This window comes from Petaurus breviceps, unplaced genomic scaffold, assembly GCF_028583685.1.
Source record: "Petaurus breviceps papuanus isolate PSGF00001 unplaced genomic scaffold, PetGlider_PUasm1.0 90556, whole genome shotgun sequence".
Classification (NCBI taxonomy): Eukaryota; Metazoa; Chordata; class Mammalia; order Diprotodontia; family Petauridae; genus Petaurus; species Petaurus breviceps.
The window spans coordinates 451,790-472,073 of NW_027187273.1; the positions used below are offsets into that span (position 1 = coordinate 451,790).

The 20,284-nt window shown below is 39.4% G+C and overlaps 1 protein-coding gene across 4 annotated transcripts in view; it reads right to left on the reverse strand.

Moving 5' to 3' along the window:
- Window positions 1-2,465: 2,465 nt before the first annotated feature.
- Window positions 2,466-20,284, reverse strand: part of AMMECR1L (AMMECR1 like) — a 25,359-nt gene continuing 7,540 nt past the window's right edge. For all 4 annotated transcript variants that reach the window (XM_069063339.1, XM_069063337.1, XM_069063336.1 and 1 more), the window contains 6 exons: window positions 18,743-19,187; window positions 13,157-13,267; window positions 12,697-12,811; window positions 11,922-12,012; window positions 7,623-7,719; window positions 2,466-6,071 (listed from right to left, as the gene is read on the reverse strand). In XM_069063339.1, the coding sequence (XP_068919440.1) occupies window positions 5,960-6,071; window positions 7,623-7,719; window positions 11,922-12,012; window positions 12,697-12,811; window positions 13,157-13,267; window positions 18,743-19,149 (933 nt within the window). In that variant the 5' untranslated portion in view covers window positions 19,150-19,187 and the 3' untranslated portion in view covers window positions 2,466-5,959. The remainder of the gene's footprint in view (window positions 6,072-7,622; window positions 7,720-11,921; window positions 12,013-12,696; window positions 12,812-13,156; window positions 13,268-18,742; window positions 19,188-20,284) is intronic.

The following is a 20,284-nucleotide window of genomic DNA, read 5'->3' on the forward strand; positions in this document are numbered from 1 at the left end:
GTGTGTGTGTGTGTGTGTGTGTGTGTGTGTGTGTGTGTGTGTGTGTGTGTGAGTGAGACATGGTCAAACTTGTGCTTTAGTTAGATCAATTTGACAGCTGAGTGGAACCTGGACTGAAGGACAGAGACTTGTAGCAGGAAGACCAACTTATTGTAGTAGTCAGGTAAGAGATGATAAGAAACTGGAACAGTTGTGGGGATGACAGCATATAGAAAGAGGCGCATTCAGGGCAGCTAGGTGGCACAGTAAACAGAGCACCAGTCCTGGAGTCAGGAGGACCTGAGTTCAAATCCGGCCTCAGACACTTAGATGTGTGACCTTGGGCAAGTCACTTAACCTCAATTGCCCTCCAAAAACCAGAGTATTGGAGAAATACTGTAACAATGAAGATGGGGGTTGAAATAGAAGTCAAAGATATCATTTAGGTTGCTAGCCTAGCTGACTGGATGCTACCCTCAACAATAATAGGGAAGTCCAGGAGTAGGGAGGGTATTTGGGGGAAAAGGATGAGTTGTATGGACATGTGGAGTTTAAGATATCTACAAGACATCCAGCTTGAGATGTCCAATATGTAGCTGAAGATGCAAGGTTGGAGGTCAGGAGACAGGTTAGGGCTAGACAAATATATCTGAGATTAATCTGCATAATAATTGAATCTATGGGAGATGATGAGATCAGCAAGTGAAATAGTATAGAGGAAGGTCCTGGACAGAAACTTGGCGGACCATGGTGAATAGGTCAAACGTGGATGAAGATGCAATAAAGATTAAAAAGAAATGGTCAGGAGGGGAACCAGGAACAAATAGCCTCACAAAGATGTAGAGAAAGTATGAGGGGAAGGAGGGTGCTTAATCATGTCAAAGGTCAAGAATGACTGAGAAAAGTCCATTAGATTTGGAGATTAAAAGATCAATGATAGGAGAGAGGGAGCCAGGAGGAAAAGATAAGGAAAAGCAGCTGTGGTGGGAAATAGTGAACTGATTAGGAAAGTATAAAAGGATTGTTTTGTGCTTTAAGAGTCAGTTGATATCATACAAACATGGGCAGATTAGGCTCTTTACCTGGAGATGGTGCAGAAATGTCTTCAGGTCCTGCCTCAGAGAAATTTATCGGCTGTGTTAACAATCATAGCCTCATTATTTATTCTGTCATAGTATCCCCACCCATAAAACCAATACACTGTACTGATACTGTATTATCTAGATACTTCATCAAGCTGTTAAGGGAAGCAGTTTACAAACCTTAAAATGCTATAAACGTTAGTTAATATTATTTAAGCCTTAAACACAAGTTGCATGCTAGCTGCTGAGGGAGGATATGCTTATGCCTTTCTGTTAGAGCCATGAGTTTTGGAGAATTTTGAGTCCCAGACCACTAGGGAAAGGAGACTCAAACTTGCCCAAGAACATGGCTGTTTTGTTTTACTCTTTTTCACATGGTTCTTTACCAGGATCTAGTAGTACACAGTAAGTAGCTAAATACCTAGACCTGCACTAATTTAATAAATTTCTAATTTCTGTCAGGGTTGAGGACAAAAAAAAGCTCTAAGTGGTTGACCATTGAGATTCACAATTTGAACCCCAAACCATGGAGAATCATAGGCCATATCAATGATGAAAACCACTTAAATATCACTTTCACTTGAAGTCTCTAAAAATTTATTTCCTTTTATATTTTCGACTATGCCAGGCTTTCAAAACCCTCGGACCCCATTTTAACTAATCAAATTCTTTTCCCACTATTTCTCAACACCACTTGTTTACTTGCTGTTTTCAGTCTCTCACATGCCATACTGATGCTATTCTATATTCTCATAATGCAATGTATTCCCTCCACATTTGTCCCATCCAAATTCTAGCTAGCCCACTCTGCTTTCTCCCTTCTATAACCTCTTGTGGCACTTTTAATTAGTTTATATCACACAATTTAGGGAGCTACTTATAATCTTAAATTTCCTCGAGTTTTAGTTTTACCTCTTCCTACTCCAGTTTAAAATTACTTGAGAGACTCATACTTTCTGTGTATTCCCAAGCATTTTTTCTTTTTGCTTTTTGGAGGGCAAGTGGGGTTAAGTGAGTTGCCCAAGGTCACATGGCTAGTTTTTGTGTTAAGTGTCTGAGGCCGCATTTGAACTCAGGTCCTCCTGACTCCAGGGCTGGTGCTCTACTCACTGCATACCTAGCCGAACCCGCCCCTCCCCCCCCAGCATGTTTTTTTTTTAGAGACTACAATATCTCACAGGTGGTTAATTAGTTCTAGATAGGAGCTGGCAAAAGACTGACAGCATGGATAGGTGTGATACCTGAATACAAGAAGGAAGACGGCGTAAGGACTCTCACTAACAAGATCTGCTATGTGATCAATATGTAGGCAAATATAGCTGCTTAGCTGTTAGTAAGAAAAAATTTTATTACTCCAAATAGTTCAAGGCACATGGTATAAAGATGAGACAGTACAAAGAAAAATCTTTACCCATTATTTGATTTATTCTCTACAATACTTCATTAGAGGATAGAGTTCAATGATTTACACTCAGAAGTTATATAGCTAGGAGGCAACCAAGTGTAATACAAAGAATTGGTCTGACATCTCTGCACTGAAGGTCATACGAGGTCTCTTGCTTTAGGGAAATGAAATGAACAAAAAAATGAACAATAAAGTTCTAGAAAAACAACAGAAAGACAACTGTCAGTGAAAACTGTAGATGTTAATGTGTCGTGAAAAATAACTGATCCTGTGCAAAAGTTAAATGAACACCCAGGATTTTTTTTTTACAGACAATTTTTCTTATAAACAATAAAATATTTGTTTTTACTATACACCTTTCAAATTGAAAGGGCCTCTACTGACAACGGTTGCTTTAACATTATGAAGTGAATAAGTTTTAAGAACCTCACAGTGGAAACATCCCAACACTGACAAACTCCAGTGATCAAAGACATTATTTTAGTTAATGTAAAACAAGGACAAGTCATAATTACAGAAATAACTTCCTAGCTGTGGTTATCATGAGACAATCAAAACTCTCTAGACCAAAAGGCACTCACAGCTAGGGATGAAACAAACTCCAAATCAAACCAGCAAACTCTGAAGCTGGTTCCTTAGAAACAATATTTATTTGTCCAGCAGAGAAGTGCAGGGACAAAATGAGACACTCTGCAGAAACAGGAGATTTAATATTCTTTAATCCTACCAATCGCCACAAAAATTTGGCTATCCCTATCACTGCTGTCAGGCAAGTGGAAGGCAGTTAAGTTTGGAGTTGACATCTCCCTATGCAAAGCTGCCATATAATGATCCAGACATAGGATTATTTCCTGAGAACCACCTGCTGTGCATTTTTATGAGGTGACCTTGACCAGCACACTTCTACATTACTTTCTTACTAGACCACATTTAGGACTGATACTGACTATGCCCATTCCCTAGAGGGCAGATCAGTTTTCCTTGGTCCACTCATTATTGCCCTCACCCTACCAAGAGGCATAACAGCATTTCCACTTCTAAACTAGGTGTAAATGTGAGAGGGGGTGTAAATGGAGTAAGGCTTCTTCATTCCAAAGACATGGAGCCCACTTCCGTTTGCTTGCTGCAGTTAACGAGCCAGTCCCCCAGTACTGGAATTTTTATTTTATATTTTGTAGTATTATTTTCTCAGTTTGCTATTTTTAAATGGTAGCTACCCTCCCCCCACCCTCCCCTGAATAAAATAAAAAAACACATCATACACAGGAGAAAGACACAGAACAGGGCAACATTTAAAAAAGAAAAATAGGCTTGAATAGCATGGCACTGTATGCTTGCATGACCAGTCTCACTGAGCGTGCTCAGGGGTGAAAGTTTAGCACCAATTTTTTTGCTTTTTTTTAAACTCTTTAGAAATTAAACACAAATTCTAACATAGAACATCTGAACAGTAATGAGTGTAGCCCTATGTATCAATACTGTTGTACAGTCAGAGGTGGACAGTTTGCCCAGAGCTGAACCACCTCTCTTACATCAGTCCATGGCACCTAAGAGTAACTATCACTCTAGTTTGTAACGAGACTGATTTATTCTCAGCAGCAGGAAATCACAAAACAATCCCTTCATCTTCCAAAGCTTTTTCAGTAACATTGCAAGGGAAAAGTGGTGATACATGAGAAATACCCAGCACAAAATTAAGTCTGGGGTGATATTGCACAGAAAGCCTGCTGTAACTCCCACCTTTCCCTCACACAACATGTATCCTCAAGAACAGCAGAGCATTATGTTGACACACAAAACTGCAAACATTTCCAAGAAACTAGAAGGACAGCAATGCCAAGAATAGCATGCATGTGGTTTCTTAGATTTCCCCCTTTACATATTAGAAGAAAACGCACAGGAACTTTTGACTTGACTGTCAGCCAGTTTCAAAAAGCCACACCATTATCACACTTAAACTTTTAAAAATATATTCATTCAAATACTGTATCCACTGGGTCGGTCATGCATTTCATTTCCAAGTCCTCTAACCACTGTTGCTGGTAATCAGTGTACAATCATAAGAAGAATCCTTTCATCTGACTGGCCTCCTCTTCCTCAGTCATTTTGTGATGCCTCATTCCAATGTTTCTTCCAAGTCCACGAGTCATATGTACGAGCACTGCACAGTGACGTCACTGAATGAGCCAGTGAAGAGTAGATGGAAGGAGAAGGAAGGAGGAACCTTACTAGCAGACGTCTGGAACTCAGCAAAAATGAAAAAGGGAAGTATGAATGCACATGAAAGTTTGAATGCTCTGGATAAAATGATCTCTTCTTCATTTTGCCCTGGTGGGTTGGCAACTCCCAAGATGTTAGGCAAGACCAGCGACTTGCCAGTGAAAGCTACACTGCTTTTCTCTGAAGGCCTACAATAGTACACTGCGAGTCTGCCCTGCTTAAAGGTCCCCTAGGAAGCTTGCCTGAAACTAAAACTGCCTCAAGACACTGGATTCGTTTGTCTTACTCTGCCCAACTGTGCTATTTAAACATCAGCATAGCTTTCAGGACCCTAGATCCAGCTCTAGGTACTGCTACCAACGTATGGGTGAGGTAGCCTAGTGGTAAAGAGGAGCTTTCCTGGTGAGACACGAGCATCTCTATGTTGACACACACACACTCAGCAATGGTATTCTGCCCTTCTTCAGGCAACTCCAGTCCCTTCAGGAGCAGGCTATGCCATATGAAGCACTCTTTAATACCAGTAAACTCAATGCAAGAAGAGTGCCAGAAAATCCAGCTGACAGAGGGACGAGAGAGAAAACGCTCAGGGTTTATTCAGCAATGGTGAGATCTGCAATGTGTCATCCAGAGGGCTTTCCAATGTTTGAATGGTCTCTGTACAGGAGCCTGAAAGGACTCATGGTGCCCAACAATGTAACCCTAACATGACGTCCGCCTGTGATGCCTGGGAGCTGCAATCAACTCTTGGTACACACCAAACCAGAGGTTAAAAAAAGGAATTTAAAATAACCTAAAAATGTTTCTTGTTGGACTCCGTTGCCCAGACTGCCAGGGGAACGCTCCTACTTGATCTGGGGTAGGTAAAGGGAAGTGGGAAGGAGAGAAGAAAGGAGGAGACTGGGGGGGCTTTCATAAATCAACAATTCCAGCTTCCAGTGTGTGACTGACACACGATACAGCAATTTGAAGTGGCGCTTGCATGCCTAAGGGTCTTCTGCACCTCACACAGTAATTCCTAGTCATGGAGGAGCCCCAATCCAACTGAACCCCATTTTGAGGAATGGCTGAGATAAGGCTTGGGCCCCTGAAGTTCTGTTTCACTCAGTGCAATCCCCCCCATCAGCTGGAAGGCAGACTCGGCAACGGAAGCTAGCATCATAAAATGGTGCAGTAATAGAAGTAACTGGACCAGGAAGAGGAGGCGTCTGCTCCAATGATGTCATAGCCACTGGCGGCCACGGGGGGATGGGACTGGTCATGCAGCCGCGTGTCAGGAGTAATGATTGTAGAGGGGCGGGGCATGAAGAGTGCCATTCTGGAAACAAGGTTGACGAGAAGCAATATACTCTGCATAACTGATTGTCACTTTCTCGCTGCGGTACCTGTGAGGAAACAGGAAAGGGGATCAGAAACATACAACCATTAGTTTTATGGTTTTATTTATTGGGGGAAAAAATAAAATATGTGCTCTAATTGAAAGAATAAGATGAAAGAACAAAAGCAACCTCATTTACAAAGGATGGAAGACAGCACAAAAAAACAATGTTTGATTATTACAAATGAACAGGATGAAAAAGCACATTTACAATCCATACCTGAGCCTGTCTTTTATGAACACCTCACCTTCAAACATTATCTACATTTATCATTGGGATGCATTGCAGCAATCTGCTAATGCAATCTGGATGAAGAATTCCAGTGTCAAAATAAAATGGTGGTATACTTTGAGATGGTTGCACCAAATGTCCCAATTTGGGTGCTCTCTCTCTCTCTACTGCTACTACTACTACTACTACTACTACTACTACTACTACTACTACTACTGCTACTGCTACTGCTACTACTACTGCTACTACTCTCTCTCTACAGAGAAGGTATGATAGTTTTGACAAAAATGCAAGAACAATGTACACCTCAAACTTTCAGGACCATAATCAAGTTAAGTTATTTACTACTAAATGTAGTAAAGGAACCTAATTTTAGGCCACATTATGAAGAGGCAGGCAAAAAGATCTTTGGGCTATAGGAAGGTTCTCTTTTTCTAGATGAATAAATACATTAACAGTGCCATCAGAATTTAGAGCATTTTAGGTCTGCTCTTAAAAAGAGCCATGAATCAAGATGTAAAGCATGGGGTGTTACAAACCTATGGAGCCTACTACAGACCACAGGAGCTAGGTGTGATATTCCTTACCCATAGCCATCTCTTTCTCACTGTAATCACTTCTCCACTGCAAGGTGATTATTCCTGAATTTTGACAGGGATATGGCTGTTCAAATAAATTATAATAATAATAATGCTTTGTATTTGAAGAGTGCCCTTCTTTGGAGTCCAAAAGCACTTCATAAACACTAGGTTATCCTCCAATCGGACCTGTGAGGTTAGTAGGTGGCAAATATGATTATCAACAATTTTACAGATGGGGTAACCAAGGTCCCCAGCAGCTAAGACTCTCAGCTCTTCCAGTTCCACTAGAGGTATATTTTATAGAGATTGGAGGCTCAGAATTGGCAATTATCCAAACCAGTCAGGGCTAGTTCTTTTCAAAAAGCTATGTGACCAACTTATTGGAATGCCATCAGACTTTCCATGTATCGTCTAAGTGGATTTTCTCTGGGGAAAATGGAAATCAAAATACTTCAACCAACAGATTACCATTTTTTAGTTTTCTTTTTCCCCTCATATATTTGATAAGACCATTTATCACATGCTCACATGAAGCTATGTATCACTACAATTCCTGTGTGAGCATTAATGCAGATATGCACATACAACTGCATTAAGTATATTCTTCATCGCCACTTTTTAGTGTGCTCTCCCAGACTTCTTCTTCCCTGATCCATTACTGGAGAAGGCATTATTCTCCCCTTTACTAACAAAAGTTAACTTACAATTCAATTATAATGATAAGGACACTGAGACAGTGACTTACCTGGTGAGTTTAATAGTTTTTCTAAATTCATTGGTAATTGGAGCCTTAAAGCCGCCTTTCCTGAGCAAGGAGTCTATCGTCTGGATCTGATCCCAGTCTGCGGAAGAGAGGTCACAAAGTTTTTAGAATGGTAATATACATTTCAAAATGAATGCTGTTAACTGTTTAAAAAGAGAAATGGGATTCTAGAAGTAAAAATCTAACATCAGGCTGAATGATTTACATACAATCAGAAATAAGGGAAATATAAAAGGTCAAAATATGACATGCATGGTCACACACCTATGCACTTGCCTGCACATACCCTGTGTATGTGTTTGACTCTCCTAGAATCCATGAAGAAACCGCAGCGTCTGTGAAATAGTAACCCCATGTGTTCCATAATGCGTTTCCCCAGGCTCCCTGTTCCTGCTGCATTGACTCATAACCCATTTCTGCCAGATGACACCCGAGTTCAGTCACCTACAGTATATTAAAAATGTCCCAACTTAGCCTGGCCTGGTGGACTGGTGGTAGTGGTATCACACTGTAATGTGGGAAGATGAGCTCAAGTTTCTGCATTCATTTTACCTACATACAACCTCCTCTTTCAACTTAAAAGTACAAAGATAAACCATTTTGGCAACCACAGCCCATTTCTGCCGAAAAGTAGTGTTGTTCAAAGCTTACTTAATAAAGATAAAAAAACTGTTCTTGCAAGAATTTAGGAAAGTAAGGTTGTGTGTGTGTGCATGTGTGTCATAACAGATCAAAAGCCAATAAAATAAAAAGAATATAGTAAACTCCCTCACAAGTTGCTATGCCAAAAGCATATTTAATTTTCCCAATAGCCTTTCAGAAATGGCTGCAGTACTTTAATGTATATATCAAGCGTTCCTCCCATCCTCATCATTAAAAAACATTTGCTGAATGACACTGGACTACACTTGGACCTCAAGGTACTCACTAAAATGCAATGCTTTCTTTTGTGCCAAATCCATATTTTGATTTGTAAAGTAAATTCAAGCACCTAAAATACAAACTGACAGGGCGATTGATATCTCTCATCTACTTCACTGAGAAATTTTTAAACAATTATAATCATTTTTCTTTTCTAAGCTTAAATTCCAAAGGTGAATCCCACAAAATAAATAAAAATGTTTCATACAACAAAATGAACAAGCAATCTTTAAAGTTTCCTTTTCTGAGAATATTTAAATAGGTTTCACACATGCTTATTTAGAGAAAACCTGTATAATTTAGTTAATCTATGTTTATATTGTATTAGAAAAATCAATTACCACCTCGTTCTTCAAATACACAGCAGTTGTTTTTGGTTCCTGCTAAGTGCAAAAATTAGAGTGGGAAAGTTTTGATCAAGAATGATCTAAGACTTAGAACACACCAGTAAGAATTCTTTAGGCAGGAGCGGCCAGGTGGCTCAGCGAGTAAGAGCACTGGCCCCAGTATCGGGATGACCTGGGGGATCGAATCCGGACTCAGACACTTAGCACCACACCCAGAAATAACTGGCCGTATAACCTTGAGCAAGTTACTTAACCCTGATTGCTTTAAAAAAAAAAAAAAAAGAATTCTTTAGGCAATCAAAAATTTTTTTTTTTGGAGGGAGGAAGGCAAGGCAATTGGGGTTAAGTGACTTGCCCAAGGTCACACAGCTACGAAGTGTGTCAAGTGTCTGAGGCCGCATTTGAACTCAGGTCCTCCTGAATCCAGGGCTGGTGCTCTATTCACTGAGCCACCTAGCTGTCCCAGCAATCCAATTTTTTTTTGTTATAATATAAACTTGTTAAAATGAATACATTGCTAGGGAGCTCTTTTCTAACTCAGGGATCCTAAAGAATTGGCAGGTGAAAATGTTTTGAACTTAGAAGAAAAAGAAGGGTCATTCGTACACCATCAACAATCATTCATTGATCCTTATAGTTCCTAGATGTTTTGTGTCTGGTGAGTAGTTTGAGAACTTAAGTGAGTATTGTTTTTTTAATGTGACTTAGGATGTTTTGAGAGGGAAAGGGAAGGTGAAGGGTAATTGCTACTTGATGGAGGATAAAAGTGGTAAAATAATCTTTATTTCCTACCCCTGCCTCCACCAAGAACAAGAACAATCAGGTTCTTTCACTACTACTGTCCGTTACTAGATTAGACTTGGAGAAAGCACTTACTCAAAGGTATTATTTGTCCCATGTCTGCTAGAAAATGGAAATTGTTTGTTATAAGGAGCTCTCCTCAATTAGTCAACAACAAATATATTGACAACAACAATGCCATATATTGAATGGAGTATTTCTTAGCAGTGAGTCAAAACTGGTATTACCTCCTTAGTTATCTTTGATGCAGTTATATGCTGGGCTCACTTTTCTCTCTTTATACTCTCAGTGACCACACCAGCTCCCGAGTGTAATTATCACCTCTATGCAGATGACTCCCAGATCTATATATTCAGTCTGAATCTCTCCCTTGAACTTCTATCCTGTATCACTATTAGACATTTCAAACTCGATATCCTAGAGACATCTCAAACTCAACATATCCAAAACAGAACTCATTATCTTTGTTCACAAAGTCTTTCTTCTACTGAACTTTTCTTATTTCTGTACAGGGCAATACCTTTCCAATTTCACAGATTAATCCCAACTGTGACATCATCCTTGACTCTCCCTCACGCCACATAAGCAATTAGTTGCCAAATATCGCTCTTTCTTGACACCAAATCCCTCACATTAATACCATTTTTCTGCTCACATATAGCCACCACCTCATCACCTTTCACTTCGACTATTAAGAAAGTGTAATTGGTTTCTCTGCTTCAAGTCCTCTTAATCCAATTCATCCTTCATGTAGTTGCCAGGGATTTTTCTTAAGCACAAGCCTGGTCATAGCACTCCCCTACCCAAATTCTAGGGACTCCCTATTGCCTCTAAGATAAAAATAAACTCCTCTGTTTGGTATTTGAAGTCTTTCACAACTTGGATTTCCAGTATTGTACATTACACCCCTCACTGAATTCGAACAGCAGTAAAATGTTATATTTATGCCTTTGCACTTCCCGCTTTCTTTGTTGCTACCTCTGAGAATCTCTCATTTCCTTCTTCCTTCAAGAAACAGATCAAACACTGTCTCTACATGATGCATTTCCTGATTCTGCCAACCGTTAGTGTACCCTCCTCCCTAATTACCTTGTGCTTATTCTGTATACATCCTGTATATATTTATAGATGCACGTGTTATCTCCTTGAAAGAAGGTATTGTTTTACTTTGCCTTTGTATTTCCAATGCCTAAGAATGCACATGGCACATTGATAAATAAATGCTTGTTGATGGACTGATTCATCTCAAAGAAGTGTGTGGTGTTTCTGCATATAACAGGACTCCTCATTCTATTTTGCCAATTTGTGGCCAAGAGCAGAGGGACTGAAATAGTAGTATTTAGAGAAAAGAAGTCAAAAGATGCTTGAAGTATGTACATATTTTGTATGTACCTAAGAACAAAATAAATTACCAATCTGGTACAGATTGTTTTGTCATAATGTTTTAAAAATGTAGTGTCATACTATATTAATGGTGTTGTAAAATGACTACATAAGGGAAAACCTTATGTAGGATTGGTCTATAGGTAGTCAGACAGTAAGGAGAAAAATCTACCTTATTCCCAAGAGCATGCTAAGAAATTCACAGGCATAGCATACAAAGAAACCAGCAAGCACTGAACTCACCATGATAAGCATACATGTATGTATGTATGGTGTATATATGTGTATATGTCTATGTGTGTGTGTGTATTTGTGGAATGATAATCCCATACCAACATAAACCCATAAAAAAATATTCCGTGAAGGTAAAATAGTCATCTTCTTTGCCCTACTTATATACCTGTTCTCAAATCATAGTGTGATAGGGACAGGTACGGTTGTCCTGTAGGCTTCACCCTTCCCCTGCATTTCTCATTCTTTATGATATCTCAAATTTAAAGTAGGGGAAGAAGTGAAATTTGATTTCTCTTCAAAGATGATTGAAATCAAACATAAACTAAGAAATGACTGAGGATGATTATAGCAAGTTCCTATAAAGTAGGAAACAATATGCAATATAGTCACTGGTTCTAACTTACAACATGGTATGAAACCTAGTGTTGAACATACACAATACCACTTTGTACCAAAGTACTTTGCATACAGCAGCACACCCAATTTCACCACCTTAAGTTTAGTGAGATTCTTCTTCAGGTTTTATAGGAATTTAGCATTAAGATGTTATTCTAACAAGGCTATCCTGCCAAACTGGAGTCTTCTCTCAGCTCACCTTGTTCCTTAGCGACCTCAGGTAAATATGTGGCTGTCCTTTTAACGCCTTTTTCATTGATGAACTCAATTCGAATCCCATGTACCCCTACCTGTATGAAAAAAAGCAGACAAATGAATGACACTTACATGGTCTGATTGCAATGTTAGTTCATTCATTATCCACATATAACCTGACACTAATTTCTAAAATTAGCATGAACTGAGCTTTGGGAAAACAGAAATCATTTGCATCAACACAATTTATCCTGCCTTGGTTGCTCAGGAGGAAAAAAAAATTCTAGATTCAGGTTCTGGGTTAGAAAGTAAGAGAAAAAGAAGTGAAGAGAAGCTATCTATCTCTTTTAGAACTGTTTCTGGTCTATGGGTAAAAGTGGCAGAGATTATTTCCTTAATTAACTGACCTGATTCTGGACAATTTATTTCACTTTTAAAATTTACTAATCATGCTAGTATTTCTACTATTAAATTCATGTAACAAAGGATTATTCTAAGCTCACTTGGGAGAATCTTTGACCTGGGAACTACAAAATGTCTTCAATATGGCAAACAGAGGAAGAGGAAAAGAGAGGAGATGGAACAGGGAAGGAACAAGATACACTGGTCATTACACTCTTTTCATCCTTAATATTTTATGTCACTAACGTTCCCCACCAATTTTTCCCATCTCAGTTAACATTCTTATAACTCTCTTAAGGAAGGAGACACATTACCATGTACTAACCCGAACCCACATGTAACGAGAGAGATGCAGTTCCAAATGCAGCTGTTCTCACCTCCCAGTCCAGGTAATCACTGGCATCCTCAAAGTTAGTAAGGAGGGAGACAGAGCAGAAAAGTTTAGGCAGCTCCTCGCGGGTCAGGGGGGGAAATCGGCTGTCCTTAAGTGCACTGTAAAGTGGTGTTAAATCACAAACACAAAAAACAAACTCAAATGAGGTAGCTTTAGATTAAGTATCCCAAGATCACAAAAGCACCTATCCTGAATATGAATAAAATATCACTTCAGGTATTCTGAAGATATCTAACTTTTCCTAAAACAATACTAAATCAACTTTACATTATTTCTTGTTTAAATTTGATTTCATACAATTTTCTCATTGATTCACCAGATTTAAACCTTGATGTTTACTCTTTACTAAAAATTGATTATAACTGTTCTTTTATAAGTCTCAGATAGCGAGGGACTTCCCTGACAATAGCAATTTTACAGTTCTCTAGTTCCTGTGTCATTACCTGGTTAATGTGTATTCCCTGAGTCCTGAATGAAGATTCATGGCTGAGAAGGTTCCAATGCAGCCACGAAGCCGTTTGTCTCTCCCCGTCTTCCATGTCACAAAGAGTGGGCTAAAAAAGCAAAACAAAACATTCTCCAGACTCAAATTAGTAACATGTAACAACCAAACCTTCTGGATTTGTTCTTTTCAGTTTCTATTATTACTACCAAAATGATTTTCTAAATTTTTGACTGCTTAAATGACTATTTGGGGAAGTATTTTTTTTCTCCTGTGGTCTACTTTTTTCATCTTTTCCCAAAGTCTCAGATTTTCCTGGTTATAAAGAATTCCACATTGTGGCATAGAATATTTGTGTAGGTTTCTACCATTCTTGTGTTCTTCTTTCATAACAGATTCCTATACTTCCTATTCTTTCTTTGAATTTGTTTTTTATCTTTTCCTTGAGCCCTATTTTTACCACCCTTCCTTCCCATTCATTCCTCATCTTTTCCCTTACTTTAATACAATCCATTCATTCCATCTCTTTCAATCAACTAGGGAAATTACACTTATTGTCCACCACACCTTTTTATTCCTCACTTGAAACTTTTCCAGATCACCTAAAAAGTTTTCCAAAGGCACATGTCTCGGACCATAAGTATTTGCTACAGTTATGTTTCTTAACAATTTTTTTTCCTGTTGCCTAAGCTTTCAGAGAACAGCTCGTACTCCTTATAAAAGTACTAACAATGGACATTGTTTTGTTTTTCAAGTTAACACTATGGGTTACTTACTATGGTAGATGAAATACATAACCTCATTGGATCTTCAGGAATAGCTATCTCTAAGAATTATCTAAAATCCTTAACACTTTGCATTCTGAACCTCCCTTCTACTCATCCAAAACATTTTCTGGAAATACTTGAATATCCTTAAGTCCAACCTTATAATACAGGCTTTCCTAACCTTTTTGGTGTCATGGACCTAGACCTCATGGGCAGTCTGGTGAACACTTCTCAAAATATTTTTAGCTGCTTACAATAAAATACACATGATTACAAAGAAAATCAATTATACTGAAATACAGTTATCCCTATTTCTCTAATTCTATATATAAAAGGAATGCTTAGACTCCAGGTTAAAAGCCACCGTGCTAATCGATGATGAACTTTTCCCACTTCATATTTGATAGCTCTCCCATCTTTCATTTGATAACTCCCTCACTGCTTTAGTATAATACTCAAAAAAAAAAAAATCCCTGCCAACCATAGGTTCACAGATCAAGAGTTGAAAAGGACCTCATAAACCATTTAGTTAATAGAACAGATGTTAGAAAACATAATGCTATTACAGATATACAACTTAAGATTTTGTTTTTTTTTTAAACAGAATTTCTTCTTTAAACCCAACCATAGCACAGGTTTTACATTTGGCTGGTTCTTGGCTCTTCTTCTTCTTTTTTTTTTTTTTTTAAAGCAATCGGGGTTAAGTAACTTGCTCAAGGTTACACGGCCAGTTATTTCTGGGTGTGGTGCTGAGTATCCGAGCCCAGATTTGATCCAGGTCATCTCGACACTGGAGCCGGTGCTCTTACTTGCTGAGCCACCTGGCCACCCCTAAGCAATTGGGGTTAAGTAACTTGCTCAAGGTTACACGGCCAGGTGTTTCTGGGTGGGTGCTAAGTGTCTGAGCCCGGGATTCGATCTCCAGGTAATTCCAACACTGGAGCCGGTGCTCTTACTTGGTGTGCTACCTGGCTGCCCCAGTTCTTGGCTCTTCTAAATGCAGAATATAAAATGTATCCTTCCCTTTCACATTTGAAGGAGGGATCACTGTTTCCACTGGTTCTCAAGTCATTGAGAAGCTACTTGTTTTTCTTCAATTCTCTGCTACGGGCCAGCACATTCATCCCCTTCCTCCCACTCCTTGTTCTCTTTATAAATTGGCTTATATTTGCATTTAGATGGGGTGTCAACTCAGCTTCTGAGGTCATCCTTCACCCTTTCTCCATATATGACAATGACACAATCTCTTCAATTCACAACTTCTATCACATGCAATAATATTACAATGGGTCTAAAATAATTACTTTCATTTCAAAAACAAAAATACCACACCAAATCCCTAATCTATTCATCCCTCTGCATACATCTTATTTCCTCTATCCCCTTAATTTTTAAGGGATATGGTTTGTAAACAGTGAAAAAGAGCATTAGGTTACAGGACCTAGGTTCAAGTCCAGGCTGTTATTATCTTATTAGCAACTTACTTAAAACTCTCTGGACTCAGTTCCCTTATCCATACAATGAGAGAGTGGGGTTAGATTGTTTCTGAGCTCTCTTCCAGCTCTAATTCTATGAAATGGAAAAGTTGGTGCAGAAAAAAAATTGCAGCTATCCTTCTTAAAAAGAACATTCATAGGGGAAGCTAGGTGGGGAAGTGAATAGAGCACCAGACCTGGACTAAGGAGGACCTGGGTTCAAATTCAGTCTCAGACACTTGACATATTAGCCGTGTGACCTTGGGCAAGTCACTTAACCCCAACTGCGTTGCCTTCCCCACTCAAAAAAAAAAAAAAACCCAAACCATGTATAATATTAGGAAGAGGTTATTTTCAAAAGGTATTTTACAATCTTGTTTAGATATTAAAAAGTTTTAGCTGTCCTTTGTTTTTCAATACCAGTAACTTTTCCTTAAATTCATTGCCTCATTCTATCCCAAACTCTTCTTTTTCAACAAAAACATTGAAGGTAAACCAATTTGTGAATGCTGTACCCTTCATAATTCATAGACAGTACCTTCTCTTTCCTTATCAGTTTTCCAGGTAAGTGATTGTTCTGAACTTATCATTGCCTCTCTGGGCATATAAAAGCTTCACACTGGCTTAACTGGACTAACTGTGTCCAATCTGTGGCAGAGCCTTCTGAGCTCATACTAGTCTGACCCATCAGACACACTGGGATACACTGACTTCTGAGCTCATACTGGTCTGACCCATCAGACACACTGGGACACACTAACTTCTGAGCTCATACTGGTCTGACCCATCAGACACACTGGGACACACTAACTTCTGAGCTCATACTGGTCTGATCCATCAGACACACTGGGACACACTGACTTCTGAGCTCATACTGGTCTGATCCATCAGACACACTGGGACACACTGACTTCTGAGCTCATACTGGTCTGATCCATCAGACACACTGGGACACACTGACTCCCACACTGTGGTGTCACTTTGGTCCTCTTCAGCATGAAGGACAACTGGTTTTAAGAACATTAAAAGCGAGAACCCCCCCCACAAATGACAACTTTACTGGCTGCAATCACTGATTCCTTTTCCCACGTCTTTTCTTAGTAATTTACTTTCTACAAAGTGTATACAACTGGACGTATGATTAAATATTCTCAAGAGAGGCGGCCAGGTAGCACAGCGAGTAAGAGCACCGGCTCCAGTGTCAGAACGACCTGGAGATCGAATCCCGGGCTCAGACACTTAGCACCCACCCAGAAACACCTGGCTGTGTAACCTTGAGCAAGTTACTTAACCCCAATTGCTTAGGGGCGGCCAGGTGGCTCAGCGAGTAAGAGCACCGGCTCCAGTGTTGGGACGACCTGGAGATCGAATCCCGGGCTCAGACACTCAGCACCACACCCAGAAATAACTGGCCATGTAACCTTGAGCAAGTTACTTAACCCTGATTGCTTAATAAAAAAAAAAAATATTCTCAAGAAATGACCAACAAATTACAAAACCCCGTGGAAACCTACCTCACTAAGAATAAAAAGTTAAGGCATAGTCATCATTAAAAAAAGACTTTATCTAAACTTTCTTTCTTCAAGTCCCAGATATGTGTTATTCTGTATAACCACTGTAATTGTGCCTTGATTGGTCTGTCCTCAAATCCTGTAGTGTTCCCAGATCAACTGTCTTTTAAAACAAAACAAAAAACACCAAAAACCCCAAACAAACACAAAACCTTTCAGGTATTTTGCTCACTGAAATATCTCCGATGGTTTCTTGATATGTCCACAATAAAATCTATACTTCTAAGTGAATCATCTAAGACCCTTCATACTCTTGCCTTAACCTACCTTTCCAGCTCAATAATCCCTTATTTTCCACCATGAACCCTGTCATGTAGCCAGAGTATTATTTTCTGAGTCAAAGTATATCATGTTAATAGTCTTGCTTTGCCTATACCTTCCTCCTCTTTCCCCATTTATCCAATTCAGAGCTGTCTAATGATGAAAAGGGCTGCCTCAGACAATGAGTTCCCAAGCAGAGGCAAAATGTTCTACCCACTGGATGGTATAAAGAAATCTTATGCAACAGGTGGGAAGTTAAGCCTTAGAGAACCATTATAAAAGGCTAAGATCCTAACTCCAATTCATCCTGCAAGGTCCTACTCAATTTCTACTTCCTCTTTGAAACCTTCCTTAACAATTCCAATCCGGGCAGGTATCCCAACTACGGTAATTTAAACTTCAATGTACACCTAATTATTTTCCCAACTTCGACTATCAGAGTTCTAAGGGCAGGGATGGTAGACCATACAACTCTGTACTCCCCATAATCTTTTGGTCAATCCTATGAGTATTGCTTTTTTTTTGGCAGGGCGATTGGGTTTAAGTGACTTGCCCAAGGTCACACAGCTAGCAAGTATGTCAAGTGTCTGAGGCCACATTTGAACTCAGGTCCTCCTGACTCCAGGGCTGGTGTTCTATTCACTGTGCCACCTAGCCGCCCCAATCCTATGAATATTGTAGATGACTAATAAACATAATTTTTTAAAATGAAAGAATGTTTCACATAAGCCCTAGGAAAGGAAACTAAAGAGCTAGCATTTTTAAGGGACAATTTATAATATGTCCCTAAGAAATAGCCTTTGATCCCAAAGGAGATAAAAATCATGAAGAGCTACCACAGACCAAGCAATAATAATCCAAATTCCGCACTTATAGTGTTTAAGTACAAATCATCAGCTCCAGGTCAAAATTTTAAGATTAAAACACAGACCCCTTCCCCCGTGTTGGTGACCCTTGGCTTCCATGAATGCTGATACTGCATAAAAGGAACAGGCAAAGTAAAATGCAGTAAAAACTGGAGGCATATGTATTAGAAACAACACAAGATTGTTGAAGATGGAAGTAGAGAGATATATAAAGAAACATTTCTTTTTGTCTACATGTGAGTCCCCCATCTATAAATCAAACCAATGAGTAAGACACTAGACAGCATCATCTTCCAGTTGGACAAACTGGACAGAGGTTAAATAACTTACCTAAGGCAATGTGAACTAGCAGCAGAGCCAAGAACAAAACTTCCTCCTGATTCCTAGGTCATAATTTTATCCACAAGATTATACTTCCTCCGAATGCAACCCGACATCTCATCCACTGCTGAATCCAGTAGATGTTCTAATACATCATTTTGACTTTTACGTCTCATTGTTTCATTCCTACTTACCCATCTCTCAAATGTGTATTAAAGCTTTTTATGATATAAAGACCACACCCGCCCACAGAGTAACCCAGAAAGGTGACAGCATGCCTGCTGGGCAATTGCATCTTCACTGCCCACACATATGGGTTTACTCACTAGGGGTCATTGGTGAATCTAGGAAGTCGTGGCTGGGGGAAGCCATAGAGGTGACAATAGAGGACATCGAAGCAGTAGCAGCACATTTCCGCTGTCACCACCAGATTCTTGGTGGTATTGGCAGTTCCATTAGGCCGGGAAAGTGGGCTCAGAGCTCCCGAAGTGGGATTCATTCGAGTAATTGGGGAATTTCCAGGCCCCAGAGTTAAGTCAGACACATTTTCCCTTCCATTGCTCCCATCCACATGCTGGTGGTTCTGAAGAGGACCTGAACTAGAGCCAGGTACAGTTGTTGACTGGTTCCCGTGACTGTGTGTTCCACTTCCTGATAATTTGGGCTTCTTTACCCCACAACAGCCTGCTGCCAACTTGGGCTCTAGTGGAGGAACACAGCGTCTTTTTCCCATCCTGATTCAGTGCTTGAGGTCTGGAATGCTGCAGAACCCTATCAAGGGGAGGGAAAGTGAAGAATTAGGCTAAATGGAAAAAAAAAGTATGCATAGCTATAAATCTTGTTTCCTATTCAAGAAGTATAACTTGTATGGAAACAAAAAATCAAAGAACCATGAGGCTAGAGAAAATTTTGAGATACCACCTAATTCAGGGGATACCCAACCATTTCCTAATAAGTTACTCTTGATTTTCCCAAAGTCTTATGGTCCCCAGAGGGTTTGTGCACATGTACACGTGCAAACTGCCAGTTCTCTCCTCATTGCTGTAAACTCCTGTGAACTGAACTAGTAATAAGCTGGGTGCAGCAGCAGCAACTGGAATGAAAACTAGGATTTCAAGATGAAAAGGCATATATTACAATTGGCCCATACCCCCTTGTCCCTCCTTTCAAGTTTATTCCTCTCATTTTTAGGATTAAGACTAGACTATTCTGTTTTTAAGGAAATACAGAGAAAATGTCATAAAATTCTTTGGCATCCTATTCCAACATTCAGGAAGTTCTTCCTCATTAACTTCAATCTCCTAGCTACATGTTCTCAGTAAAGATAATAGAACTAAAGAAAATAGAAGATCATAGGTTTAGAGCTGGAAAGAACCTTAGAAGACATCTAGTCCAATCTACTAATTTTACAAAGGAGGAAGATGACATCCAGAAAGGGGAGGTGATTTGTCCAAGATAACACAGGTATTAAGCAGCAGACACAGGATTTGAATTCAGGTCTTCCTGAGTCCTAATCCAGCACTTCTTCCACCCAACCACTGTGTCTTCCTACAACTGCTTCATATACCACTATCTTTTATAAGAATTCAAAATAAACCAAAAGACCATCATTAATCAACACTCAACAATCTCTTTAAGTTAAATAATACTACCGTGTTTCCCTGATAATAAGACACTGTCTTATTAAATTTTTTTGGACAGAAAAACACCAGAGGGCTTATTTTCAGGGGAGGGCTTATTTTAATGAACATTGACAGCAATTTTAATAAACAGGTAAATGTGAACAAAAAAATGTACCTTTATTCAATAATGAATTCAATAAAGAACAGGATGACGCGCTCACTGCTGCAGCTCTGATTGGATGCAGC